Here is a 15,018-nt window from a genome sequence, read left to right on the forward strand (position 1 = left end):
TTTTATGTGACCCTGAATTCTTTTCTATGGCTGTATCTCTGCTGTCATTATTATTTCACAGGGAATTTCATAGAGAATAGCAGTATCATATACTATTGCAGAGAGGATAGGAATATGCATTTTTGCAACCGTTATGAGGCCTTCTGACTTACTGTTTCTAGAAGATCAAATATTTTTTCCTGAAAGTCCTTTGAACCACATTAAATAGGCTAAGGATTAAATGCCAAAAAGGAGATAAATTTTTTTTTAATTTTCTGGTTTATGTTTAGGCATTATTTACCTTAGGCTGTATTTAAAAAGAACCATAATGGTAAGAATACAGTATGATTTTAGAAGCATGCATTCTATACTATTGGTTTCATTATATGTTTCTGTGTGTGTGTGTGTGTGTGTGTGTGTGTGTGTGCACGCACAAAAGAATGACTACATAAAGCAAAGATTCACATTTTTTCTAATTTTATAAATTCCAGGGAGAAACACATCTCATCTTTCCTAAAAAAGCTTCAGTGGAGCAGCTGCAAAAAATTCGTGACCTGATTGCCATAGAGAGAAGTAGCAGATTGGATGGCTCAAATAAGAGCCACAAAATAGAGTCATCTCAGCAACCTGCAGCCAGTACCCAGCTTCCTACAACACCATCTTCAAATCCCAGTGGGTTAAACCAGCACACAAGGAACCGTCAAGGGCAGTCATCAGATCCACCATCTGCTTCAACGGTAATATTAGAATTAAACCTTCTTTAACTGTTTCTTTCAACGTGTTGAAACAGCAAAAGCTTTGGAATGTGTTATGATTTATTCCTGAATTTATGCCCCATATTTTATTCTTGGTTCTTATAACTCTAAAACATCCAAATTTCTTCAACTCTTTAAAAAATTGTCAAATTTCCTCTGCTGCATTAATACTTCTGATCTAAATTGTACCTGCTGTCATTCACTGTGGGGGTTATTTCCAACAGCACAACCATTATCAATACCTTAATTCAATAAAAAAGCTTCTTTAGGTTTAAGGTAATTAAGAATGCATTAATTTAATGATAGTGGATGCTAGCAAATTAGTGAAATTTTGTTATTGGTATACACCATATATACTTGTGAAGATCTAAAGTCAAACTTACAGGCATTCTTGATAAACTGAAATGATTCCATTTGGTAGGAAATTATCCTGTTTACAAAAATCTCTTTTGACCAAGGTCCTTACGTATTCTTCTCCTAAGTTTTTACTGTCAGAAAAATTCTTGTGATATTTCTGTAAGTCTAACAAGGACCTCAACGGATTTTTATGCCCCTCCCTGAGATCATGTGCATTCCATTTTGAATACCTTAGGTCTTCATCAGTTTTGCAGTTAAGGTTGGTACAGTTACAGAAGCTCACTTAACATCTTTCTTGGCTTTTAACACCTTTTCTTAGGAGTTTTCCAATTACAGTGTTAGAATATATCTTTTAAGATTTCGTACTTTATCTTTTTAATTGCAGTATTACAGTTTAAAATGCACATAGTTAATGCAAAAAAGCTTGCAAACATTTTATTTTACAAAATATCTCTTTCCTGGACTAAGTAGTATTTTGTTAGTGTCCTGACTCAGGAAAGCTATTCACATTTTCTGAATCTTGTTTAAACTCCTTTTCTTTTTTTTTTTTTTTTTTTTTTTCTTTTTTTGAGACAGAGTCTCATTCTGTCCAGGCTGTAGTGCAGTGGCAAAATCTTGGCTCACTGCAACCTCTGCCTCCCAGGTTCAAGTGATTCTCGTGCCTCAGCCTCCTGAGTTGCTGGAAATAAAGGCACGCACCATCACTCCTGGCTAATTTTTTGTTTTTTCTTCTTTATGAGACAGAGTTTCATTCTTGTTGCCCAGTCTAGAATGCAATGGCGTGATCTTGGCTCACTGCAACCGCTGCCTCCCGGGTTCAAGAGATTCTATAGCCTGTGCCTCCCGAGTAGCTGGGATTACAGGCACCCGCCACCACACCTGGCTAATTTTTTGTATTTTTGTAGGGACAGGGTTTCTCCGTGTGTGCCAGGCTGGTCTCAAACTCCTGACCTCAAGTGATCCACCTGCCTTGGCCTCCCAAAGTGCTGGATTACAGGTGTGAACCACCACACTCACTTTTAGTTCTTAACCTTACAATTCAGATATAGTTCCAGGTATTTAACATCCTGTCAGTCACCAGAAAGCCTCTAAACACTACACTAAAAACGCGATGTCATTCTATTGTCAAAACACATTCTAGTGTAGAAGAAAATAAACTTTCTCAAAGATATATGCTATTAGTAGGCTAGTATATATCAATTCTTACTACTCTAGTCCTTCAGACAAAACATTTCTGTATTAAAGAAGTTGAGAGAAATTAGAATGAATCTTGTTTTTCATAGACAACTCTTGATTATTTGTGGATCACTGGAATATATATATTTGTTTAAAGTATTTTGTTAATTATGCTTTAATCATTGGTTGCTATACTACAGAATTTGACAGTTTTCTTCTACATTGCCCATTTTGAATGGAGATACTGAGAATTAAAATGTACTAAAGTCAGGGAGCCAGAGAGATATTTTTTAAAGCATTTAACCTGTGTATAAACTAGATAAGTCCTAGTGAACTTATAACTTTTTTTTTTTTTTTTTGGTTTAAACTGTATCAAGTAAAATGTTGATGTATGAGTCAAGATGATAGTCACTGATGTTGACGTTTGCCAGTAAGCTTTTAAGAGACAAAATATTGGAATATATTGATATTCAATAAATGATGATAGTGGTGGTGATTGTTAGAAAGTTAATCTTGCTACTTTTTCTGGACATTTTATGTTAATAGAATTATATAGTATGTAATCTTTTGTTTCTGGCTCTTTGTGTGACATTTTTGAAGTTCTTCGTATTGTAGGATATATCAGTATTTTGTTCCTTTTTATTGTTGAATAATATTTCATTTTAAGGATATGCCACATATTGTTTCCATTCATCAGTTGATGGACATTTGGGTTGTTTCCCATGTTTGCCTATTATGAATAATACTGCTGTGAACATTCCCATACAAATTTTTGTGTAGACATATGTTTTTATTTCTCTTGAGTAGATTCCTAGGAGTGGAACCACTGGGTTGTATGGTAAGTTTATATTTATGTTTTTAAGAAATTACCAAGCTGTTTTCCAAAATTATACCATTTTACTTTATCATCAGAAATATGTGAGGCTTCCCATTTCTTAGTATCCTCACCAACCATTGTTACTGCCTTTTTTAGTATACCCATTTTAGTGGTTGTTAAGTAGTATTTCATTTTGGTTTTAATTTGCATTTCCCTAATGACTTAATTGATTTTCAAACTTGCTGGTTGTACATGCTAAGTGTTTAGTGTTCCTAATGGGAGGAACTTTCTGATAATCCTTTATTTTTATACCCATTGCCTTCCAAAAGCAGATTCAAAACAGCAAGGACAGTTTTTCAACGACATGGTACCTCAGAATGTTAGAAGCATTATGTTTCCAGCTTTGCAACTTTATCTAGGTTGAAAATGTGATTCTGAAGTTTAATATGCTTAAAATATACATTCAGTACTTTTTACTCAGCTAATCTAAATTTATGCTTTTATTTAGCACATGACTACTTTGAGTATGTATATGAAATTGTTAGGAACTTTTCATCAACTCTTTATCACTATAGAAATTACTACCAATTTATATATGGGTATGTGTTTAAACCAATTATAATTTGTGATTATTTCATTAAAATTATAAAAGTCATATATTATCAGATAATGATAAATAATAAAACAAGCTAGTTAATTTTAAAACTAATTTTATCTCATAAACCAACAATAAGGCAACCTCTTAGTCTTAGTCTAGATCTGTGCGCGAGCTTCTTTTTTGAGATGGAGTTTCACTCTTGTTGCCCAGGCTGGAGTGCAATGGCGTAATCTCAGCTCACCGCAACCTCTGCCTCCTGGGTTCAAGTGATTCTCCTGCCTCAGCCTCCCTAGTAGCTGGGATTACAGGCATGTGCCACCATGTTTGGCTAATTTTTGTATTTTTAGTAAAGACAGGGTTTCACCATGTTGTTCAGGCTGGTCTCGAACTCCCGACCTCAGGTGATCCACCCACCTTGGCCTCCCAGAGTGCTGGGTTACAGGCGTGAGCCACTGCGCCCGGCCTATGTGCTAGCTTTGTAAGAGAAGAAACCTATTTGAGCATAAAATTTAAACATCTACTTTATTTTTCATGAACCTACCACTCTTAAAAGTTAACTAATACCTACATGCCCTTTGATAGGGGATTACATTGTATCCTTATATCAGCATACTTAGCGTCTGTTAAAAATGAAGATGTGGTCTGTTTTGACATGAATAACATTATTATATGGAAAAAAGGTAAACTGAGAATTCCAAAATTAAACAACATATGTTGTCTGTATATGTGTAATATTTTGATTTTTCTTATTAGAAACATACACACACACATACATATATATATGTTCATTTTTTTAAAGGTTTGGTAGGCCATACACAGACATCTTAACCATAATGTACTCTGAGTGATGAAATTATGGGTGCTTTCATATTATTTATACTATTCAGTATTTTCTGAAATATTTTTGAAGCAACATGTATTACCTTTGTAAATAGAAAAGTTTTTCTTTAAATGAATAAGTTACATATGTATACATATGTAACAAACCTGCACATTGTGCACATGTACCCTAAAACTTAAAGTATAATAATAATAAAATTTAAAAAAAATTAAAAAAATAAATAAGTTTATTGAAGTCACAAGTTGATTAAAACATATTTAAAATAACAAAACTTTTTTGTCTAGAAACAGGTTCTAAATTTTAAAGCCTCAAAATAAAGGGTTGCATAAAATTAAAGAGAGGGCAAGTAGGCTCAAGCCTTGATTTGTTGTGTGTGTGTGTTTTGTTTTTTTTTTGTTTTTTAACTAAAGAAGTGAATTTGCTAATCTAACTTCCACTGATTAATTCCCATGATTTGACAAAATTATACACATTGTACTTTTTTTCTTATGAAGTCTTAAATATGTCTCATATCAGAAATCAAAATAATTGGAAGTATGACTAGTGAAGGAAAAATCTCTTTGATCTAAAACCAAAAGATTTCACATTTTAAACTTCCATTTGTACTCTAAGTAACTTTAGTCTCTCAATTAACTGCTGCCTTATGTAGCATTAGTACATGGTTACCCAGCTGCTGTAATCACCATGTAATCAGCAACCTTCTATTTTTATGACTTAGTTTTTTCAGAGTTGTGCCAATGAATATGTAAAGAAATAAGGCAAGAAAATAAGCTTTATTGTTTAAAATATTTTTAGTGCCATTAAAACTACAATGAATGAGGTAATTTCCAGATTGAAAAGAATTAAATTGAAAATAAAAATACTCTGGATGAATTCTTACCTTCTTGGTAAATGAAAGTCTGCATTTAAGAAAAATAAAATGAGACACTGTAAGTGCTTCATTTTAATATGAATTCTTTCAAATAAAAATGGAGACATTTCTTTTTTTTTTTTTTTTTTCTGTTTCTATACTAATCCTAGTAAAGGAGCATATTTGTTTCCATGGCGAATTCCCCGGACTTGTCACCACCAACTCTACATTTCTTTTGTCAGCTGTTACACACATCTCTTCTGTAGTGGAGGCAACATGTCTGCTCTTAATAAAGGCCAGTTGCTCCTCTCTCCCTGTATCCCTTCTCCTCTGTTCACCATGGAATCTTGGTGCCCCATCTTGGACCTTTCTTTTTTGGGGAATCTTCCTAGTGGCATTTAAACCTTGTTTTAGGCCAGTTTTCATTTAAGGTTGTTCCACTGGCATCACATGCAAATTTCTGAACATAATTCCAGGCTGGCTGAATCAAAATGGAAAAGGGGTGAAGTTTGGAATCTACGTTTTTAACAAGCAGGTTAATGTTTAAGAGCTTTACATTTAAGCTCTCCTATCTTAGAAACAAGGTGACATACAAATATCCCTAGTCCTCCATGCCCTGTCTTTCTCACTTCCTCTTCCCAGTACTCATTGTTGCATCTTTATTTCTTACATACTTTTCTAGTGGGTCTCCATACTTTAATTACACGCTCTATCAGTAAAAATATTTTTGAACACATATTGTCAATATATTTTTTTGTTCATTTGTTATATGTTATGTACATGTACTACTACGACAATATACTGTACACATTATAAAACAATGTAAAGAGGATCTAAATACTAAATAATATGTTTAATTCAAAAAAATTTATTTATTTATTTTGAGACAGGGTCTCGCTTTTTCGCTCAGGCTGGAACGCAGTGGCGTGATCACAGCTCACTGCAGCTTTGACCTCCTAGTCTCAAATGATCCTCACACTTCAGCTTTCCCAGTAGCTGGGACTACAGGTGTGTGCCCCAAGCCCAGCTAATTTTTCTTTATTTTTTTGTAGAGATGAGGGTCTTGCCATGTTGCTCACGGTGGTCTGGAACTCCTGGTCTCAAGCAATCCGCCTGCCTCAGCTGCCCAAAGTGCTAGGGTTATAGCCATAAGCCACCATACCCCACCAAAAAATTTATTAATACTATATTATCTAATGAATGTATACAAATCCATATTTAAAATAGTCTTGATAATTTTGAATTTAAGGGGCTTTGTTAGGTTTCATTAGACTGTTAGTGATTTTCTTTTTTGCACTAAAATGTAGCTGTTGAAGTGCTTATGCTAAAAAAGCAGATGATGTGTTTGCCCAGCCATTTTCTCTTTGTTAATGTGTGCTTTTATTATTAGTATTAGCCTCAGGGCCTAGAGTTCTTTGTAATCTTTTTAAGCTAGATTGAGGGTTAATTTAGTTAAAACGATATCATCTGTAATTCCACTTAACCCAGCACATTTGAACTGCACAACTTTGTCACATGACAGCTGCAGAAGTAGGAGTGCGGGTGCCACTGTTAACCCTTTGACTTTATGACATTTTTTTCTCTTACCTCAGGGTAGCTTCTCCAGTTTGTGAGGGAGGCACTGTTAATTCAGATAGTAAATATTATTATAACTTAATTGTTTTACTTGTCGGACAAAATATAAATAGAAATTCTCATACTTTCTATCCACATCCTCGTGGACCATCTCGCACAGCTCCTTTGGTACAGCTTAGCCAGCCCACTGTTGCACATCAGTTGTATGACTCAGTCTCTTGCAAATTGTTTTCCTTATTAATGCTATTGTTAGACTGTATTCTTACTATGATCAGTGATTTCCATGTTGCCAAATTTAATTGACTTTTTTCAGTTGGTTTTTACCATTTGGTAGTCTTTTTTCTTTTAATCTCAAATTTTTATTAATAACCTTGGAACAAATATATTAATATTTCCTTGTAGTCATATAGTATTATATAGTTTTGAAAGAACTTTCATGTATACCAATCGAACCCTTACAAGAGCCCTGTGAGGTAGGCAGGGTAGGTGTTACTTTCCTACTACTATTGAGAGCAAGGCTAAGAGGTGAAGTAAGGTCACATAGTTGGTGAATGATGGAGCTAGGACTAGAACCTAGGCCTTTTGACTTGCTGCCTCCCTCAGAACATTCAAGTAATGATATCCTATGCTATATAACAAATATTTATCTCCTATGATGTTGATCAGGTCTATTTTTATACATTTTACCTGTTTTTCTATTATCTTTCCCTAATGTCAAAAAACTCTAAAACTGATGAGACATTTGAGACATTTCTTCTCTGTTACTGGACTTTTTCTTAGATATATGAAACACTATCCTAAGATGAAACTTCTGTTTTGAGGATCCTTGGCTATAAATTCTAAATTATGATATGAACATTTATTTTACAAAATTCTGCAAATAGATGTGGAACTTAAGAAAAACAAAACAGGTCTGTTTATATTCTCAAAAGTTTTGCCATCTTTCCAAATATGACTTTAAGATGTGTGTAAGAGGAAAACAAGGAAAGTGTTCAGTAGTATTACAGTGTTGTTGGGAAACCAATGCAGAGTGCACATAAATGTAAGTCACATCACATCACACTAGTTTGTTTTCTTTGTTGGCCTTTTAGAGGATGGAGAACCATTAGTGTCTTACTTTCAGGTTTGATCCCATCTTATATGTGATATCCTCAGCAACTAGCTAAAAATGTGGTCTGAATTATACCAATTGGAGGACTTAAGCAGCAGTGATCAAAACATATATGTATGTGGTAAAAAGGAAGAAAACACTTGTTCTTCAGTGGTTTTGCCTAGGTCCGGTGTAATTACTTATCAAAACAAATTTTAACCTATGGCATCTCTGTTAAATTTAGAAATGTGAAATATGGTAGAGTTATCAACTTGGAATACAAGACTAAAACTGTAACTGACCCAAAACTACCTGTCAAAAGCACAGAAAGCTCAACAGGCATAAAAACTAAGGAGTAAAACCCAACTGTTCTGGCACAGAGTGAAAAACAGCAAATGCAAACCATCAGGTTAAAGTGAATCACAAAACATTAGGCATGTAGAGAATGTTTCAAAAATGTGAAAATGACACTGAGCTGTATTACCAGGAATGATATTTTTTAAATTCCAAGTATGGCCATTTACATTGAAGAACAATGGAGAGAAACAAGCCTATGGGGTAGGTGCAGAAAATGAATGGGATTTAGAAAGGCAGTTCAGGCCGGGCGCGGTGGCTCACGCTTGTAATCCCAGCAGTTTGGGAGGCCGAGGCGGGCGGATCATGAGGTCAGGAGATTGAGACCACAGTGAAACCCCGTCTCTACTAAAAAATACAAAAAATTAGCCAGGCGTGGTGGCGGGCACCTGTAGTCCCAGCTACTCGGAGAGGCTGAGGCAGGAGAATGGCATGAACCCGGGAGGCGGAGCTTGCAGTCAGCCGAGATTGCGCCACTGCACTCCAGCCTGGGCGACAGAGCGAGACTCTGTCTCAAAAAAAAAAAAAAAAAAAAAGGCAGTTCAGTTGGGGAATTAAGGAAGGCCAAGAAACAAATATATTCAAAATGGATTTAGAATCTGTCCTCTAAATCCACCCTTTCCAAAAATGTTTCCTAAATTGAGAGATTTGGTAAAAATAAAAAAGCTAGTGACAATAAAAGTGGCTATATTACCTTATAAAATAAAGTATTTAAATGTAGATTGGAAATTATGCTGTAAAAGATAAATCTGCTGACCAGGCTGCAGAACCTGAAACTTAGGTACTGCTGTCAGTGATAGAAGGCAGAAAAGTGTCTCAAAAACAGAATTGCCATATAAGAACTCAACATTAATGAAACTATTAAGAAACAAGTACTTAACTGTTTGTAATTGAAGCCTAATGAAAAACGTAATTTGTATGTTTACTAAAGAGATCTAACAGTTTTAACTAATATGAAAAATACTGCAGTCTTTTAAGGTAAAACGAGAAGATCTAGAATATTCTAGTTAAGTATATTGGGCTCAAAACCAGCTTTCCTTTTGAAATGCATCTAGACTAGACTATAATTCCTTACATAGTATCATTGTCTTCATCATCTTCATGTTTTTCTCTTCAGTGGGTTTGCTTCATTGGCTGTGTTCTATGACGAAACCATGTTGGTGGTAATAAGTATGTTTTTGGGCCCAATCATTGAGGGATTAGTTGGAACATTTTGAACTGCAGTTGTTGCAGGAACTGGTTTGACAGGTGTGGACTGAGAAGGTGGAATCTGTACTGTTAAATCTTTGGCTTGTCACTGACATTGGAGTTGAAACTTTATTTGGGACAGACACTGTTTGTGGGGTCGCTATAGTAGGAGTGGTAGGTTTGCTACTAACAGCACCAACAGTTAATCGTGGAACTAGTCTCCCTTGGTTAGGCCCCTTTTTAATTAAGGACTTCAGCCTATAGTTTGGAGCCGTTAAGCAGTATCTATCAGGTGGGAGTCTAGGTCTTGCATATGGCTTAATCAGTGGCAAAGGGGTTTGATTTTTCTGCCTTGGAATATCCAGTAAGAAACGTCTTGGGGGAAGAGAGGTAAAAGATTGGTCAGCACGATACTGGATTGCCAGTCTCACATCATCTGCATCAACATTAGGTTTCTTAGCATGGCTTGAATAAATTTTTGCATCATCCAGAATTGTAGTCACATTTCGGAAAGCAAATTCCAAAATTTGATTTATAACCTTTGGTTTGTAGTCTTTGATTCCCATATCTTTCAAGATCTGTGCCATCATCAAGGCATCCCTAGGAGCGTTCTTGAGAAGTGCCATCTTGCCCGATTCCATGTTATCCAGCCACTCGTTATCCAGAGAGAGAGCCTATTGGTAGTCTTTAACTTAGTTGGTCATTTCATGGTTTTTCTCCTGCTGCAAGTGGTTCAAGTGCTGACTCAGTTGCTCATATTAAAAAAAAAAAAAAAACACCTGTGAAATGAATCATCTCTAATGTGTTTTTTTCCTTTTCCAAATACTCTTGACTTCATAGTACAGTCACCAAAACTTACTGATTTTATTTCCTAAGTTCTTTTCATATCCATTCGCTTTTTTTTTCCTACCAGTTGTAAAACTGTCCTAATTTAAGCCACCAGCTCTCTTGGAGTTCTGCAGTAGTCCCCCATGGGGTCTTCTGATACCTGCTTTCTCTACATCGTGGCTAAAGTGATATTCTGAAAACAGATCAGATCGTTTTACTCTTCTTGCTTAAGTCCCTTTAATGGCTTATCATTGCAATGAAAAGTGACCAGAAAGATCTTTATCTCTCCACCACTTTCCCCTTAGTTCCCTGGGTACTAAATACTGATCTCTCTGATCCTTCAAAATATGCTAAGCAATCCCCAGCTACCTTTGTGCTGTTCCTTCTGACAGGAATGGTCTTTTCCTTCCCTTTTTGTTAGCTTCTTCTCATCCTTCCTATTCTGCCACAAAGAAGTTCAGGTTCAAGGACCTTGTTGTAAAGTCTCATTTTATGCTATATATTGGCTTAACAATATTTATCCCTATGATTAATTTTTAACCATTATATCCCCAGCACCTAGCAAATAAAGGATAAATAAATATTTGAGTAAATGAACATTGTTTATCAGTACTTGCTTGTTGTTGTATCCATAGACTACTTGCTTTTTGAGGGTAATACCCATATCTATTTTGGTCTCCATTATTTTTCCAGTATCTAACACATTCACACACAGACAAATATTTTTGAGTTACTGTGGTGGTTCTGTTATTATTTGTTTAATACCTTTTCCCCATAGACCTTAAATTGATCATGTCTGTCTTGTGCACCCATTCCAGTGCTTAATACAGTGCCTGACATGTAAGTATTTGGTATTGGTTTTTTGTTGTTATCGACCTGTCTCTACTTTGCAATATGCACATTTAACCCATTCACATTTATTCTAATTGCTAATATGTTTAAACTTATTTCTGATGTCTTATTTTGTGTTGTCTATGTTCTTGCTTTTTTTTCTTTTCACCCTGTTTTGTTTAGATCAAGTTTTTTTCTATAATAGGTTTATTCCTTTAAGAGTTAGGAAGTTAAATATAATCTTTTTAGTCTTTTAGTTGTTGACCTGAAATCTGTAATGCAAGTTTTTAATTTTATATTTTTCTGCCAACATCTTACCATAAGACAAGAACCTCTGTTCTGCTCCCTTCCTCGCTACCTTTTTTATGAAAAAATTGAGATTTTGCTTTCCAATTGTGATTATCTATATCAATCGAAACTTGTACTGGTGCTTTTATTTAGATCCTACTCCCAAGTATGTATTTATTTTTAAAAATTTATGTAGGCTATATATTTTTTTTGGCTATAATAACTTTCCTAATAATTCTTTTAGATAGGGTTTGAGAGTGATATTCTTTCTGTATTGTTACATATCAGAAAATGTATTTATTTTGCCCCTGTATGTGATTAGTTTGACTGGGAATGAATTCTGTGTTCCTAATCATTTTCCCTCAGATTTTCAAAAAAAAAATTGCTTTATTGTTTCCAATGAAATATTTGATATCAAATAATTTTTTCTTTGCGTGTAATGTTTCTTCTTACTTGAAGACTCTTAGGATTTTGTTTTTAGCCTTGCTATCATAAAATGTCACCATTATATGCCTAGTATTTGTTTTTGTTTTGTTTCCCATACACACTAGCTCTTCAGCTATGAGAAATTTATTTCTCTTATTTTTTTGAGCAGTTGCCTTCTTCCATTGTTTTTACTGTCTTTCTGAAATTTCCCTTAACTGGATGCGAGAAGTTTTGGATTTATCCTCAATGTCTATTTGTTCTTTTTATCCTTATTCTCAGAAAATGCCTTTGGTTACTAATTGACTGATCACTCTTTAGCCGTGTTTATTCTACATGAATAAGAAGAAAGAGGGATGCTTTCTTCTTTATTTTATATGATTTATTTCGTATTACTTATTACTTTATTTTTGAGACTACATTGCCCAGGCTGGAGTGCAGTAGGGCAATCACAGCTCACTGCAGTCTTGACCTGGGCTCAAGCGATCTTCCCACCTTAGCCTCCTGAGTAGCTGGGACTACAGGCACACAGCACTATGCGTGACTACTTAATTTTTTTTTTTTTTTTAAAGATAGGATCTTGCTGTATTTACCCAGGTTGGCCTAGAACTCCCGACTCAAGTAATCCTTCCACCTTGGCCTCCCAAAGTGCCTGGCTTCTTCTTTATTTTAATGTTTAAATTTTTATATCTAACCAGGCGCAGTGGCTCACGCCCATAATCCCAGCACTTTGGGAGACTGAGGCGGGCGGATCACAAGGTCAGGAGTTCGAGACCAGCCTGGCCAGTATGGTGAAACCCCGTCTGTACTAAAAATACAAAAACTAGCTGGGCATGGTGGCGGCACCTGTGCTCCCAGCTACTCGGGAGGCTGAGGCAGGAGAATCACTTGAACCCAGGAGGCAGAGGTTGCAGCGAGCCAGGATCTCACCACTGCACTCCAGCCTGGGCAACACAGTGAGACTCTGTCTCAAAAAAATAATAATAAATAAATAAAATTTTTATATCCAAGATCTATAGTTGAGTCTTTCTCTGAATATAGTATACTATTAAAAGTTTTTGAAGTTTTTTCTGTATTTGCTGTCATTGCTACAGGATTAGTTCTTCTGATACTGATTCTCATGCATCTCCCCCACAGTTGTTATAGATCCATATGTATTTGAGAGGTCCTGCCAGCTTGTCTGTGAATACTGCATTTGCTTCTAACAGCTGTGGAGAAGGGCAGTACATGCTGCACAATGGGATGTACCAGTGGCAACAGTTCTGAGCTTGGTTACTCCCCTTTCCTTTTGTGACTCTAAGCATGCACACTCACTGCTCAGAGGCAGACCTCTTTGTTGATGAGGTGACAAGGAGGGAGAAGCCAAAATAATTAGCTGTTCCTCCAGAGTCCAGCCACTCTCCCTAATGCTTGCTCTGAGGACACTTCCTATTCTGTAGATCCTGTGGCTTCTCTGCTCTTGGGATTATTTTGGAAACTGTTTTTACATTTCATCACCATCCTCTCTGGAGGTTTCTTCCTTTAGCCCTTTCATATTTGCCTTTTCTCTTTCAGGAATTTCTCAAAATTCCTGATTCTTTAAAAGCACACCTCTTTTGCTACTGCTGTACATTACAGGGATTTAAAGTGGAAGGGGCCATTAGATGCATAGGTCAGAGCTCTGTATTGATCCACGCTTGTATTCAAGAATTCTGCATATCCTTTTTTAAATATATCCTTAATAGTATTTACAAAGGGAAAAAAATAGATCTTAGGCTCTGACACAAATGTGGCTGTCTCCTAATACTAATGTTATGAAGTTTATGGGTATAATTATTGTATTTAACTGAATCCATACATTCCCTTCTATCTATAAAATCATAAAACCACAGTGTTTTTTATTATATATTATTTTTGTAGCATATAGTGAAAAGTTAATTTCAGTTTTTTTTTCCTATTAGGTTACTGCTGATTCAGCCATTCTAGAAGTTCTTCAGTCCAACATTCAGCATGTGCTGGTCTATGAAAATCCTGCTCTTCAGGAGAAAGCGTTGGCTTGTATTCCAGTCCAAGAACTAAACAGGAAATCACAAGAAAAGTTATCAAGAGCTAGAAGATTGGATAAAGGTAGTAGCTTTACATAATCATTTATTGCTAAATGTAGATCATTGCTAAATAAACAGAAAATACTGAAATACAACTGACCCTTGAACAACATGGGTTTGAACTGCATGGGTCCACTTATATGTGGATTCTTTTAAACCTAATGTGGATTCACAGGATGCAAAACCCATATACGGAGGGTCAACTCTTTATTTACATGGATTCTGCAGGGCTGACTGTGAGACATGAGTATGTGTGGATTCTGGTATAGGTGGGGGTTCTGGAACCAATCCCCAGCATATACTGAGGGACAGTTGTAGTGCCTTTTGCTGTTATACATTGTTTTACAGTGTTATACATTATAAATATTTAACCTATTTCAATTTGAATTTTTTAGGAAGTACAATAATAGTATAATTTTATTGCATATACCTCATGGGCACATATCACCTTTTTTTTCAATTTTTTATTTGAGGTAAAATACATATAACAAAATTTACCATCTTACCCATTTTTAAGTGTACAATTCAGTGTTATTAAACATAGTCATAATGTTATTCAGCCATTACCACCATCTATAGCTTTTTTTATCTTGTAAAACCGAAACTGTACTCATTAAATAATAATCCTTCCCCAGCTTCCGGCAGCGACTATTCTACTTCGTCGCTGTGATTTTGACTATTCTATCTTATATGAGTAGAATCATACAGTATTTGTCTTTTGGTGACTGGTTTATTTCACTGAACATAATGAATCTCAGGGTTCATCCAGTGATATGGTTTGGCTCTGTGTCCCCACCCAAATCTCACCTTGAATTGTAATCCTTATAATCCCCATGTGTCAAGGGTGGGACCAGTTGGAGGTAATTGAATCATGGGGGTGGTTTCCCCGATGCTGCTCTCATGATAATGAGTGAGTCTCAGGAGATCTGTTGGTTTTATAAGCATCTGGCATTTCCCCTGCTTGCACTCATTCTCTCTCCTGCT

The 15,018-nt window shown here is 35.6% G+C and overlaps 1 protein-coding gene and 1 pseudogene across 4 annotated transcripts in view; one reads left to right on the plus strand and one right to left on the minus strand.

Moving 5' to 3' along the window:
• Positions 1–15,018, plus strand: part of NGLY1 (N-glycanase 1) — a 65,382-nt gene that overhangs the window by 18,854 nt on the left and 31,510 nt on the right. For all 3 annotated transcript variants that reach the window (XM_003256776.3, XM_003256775.3, XM_030812249.1), the window contains exons 3-4: positions 471–716; positions 13,891–14,056. In XM_003256776.3, the coding sequence (XP_003256824.1) occupies positions 471–716; positions 13,891–14,056 (412 nt within the window). The remainder of the gene's footprint in view (positions 1–470; positions 717–13,890; positions 14,057–15,018) is intronic.
• On the minus strand, positions 9,464–11,388 carry LOC105738171 (annotated as a pseudogene). The gene has a single exon (XR_004029803.1). The product of XR_004029803.1 is annotated as a transcription initiation factor TFIID subunit 9B pseudogene (transcript).

The sequence above is a fragment of the Nomascus leucogenys genome, chromosome 4 (genome assembly GCF_006542625.1).
Source record: "Nomascus leucogenys isolate Asia chromosome 4, Asia_NLE_v1, whole genome shotgun sequence".
NCBI classification, from domain to species: domain Eukaryota; kingdom Metazoa; phylum Chordata; class Mammalia; order Primates; family Hylobatidae; genus Nomascus; species Nomascus leucogenys.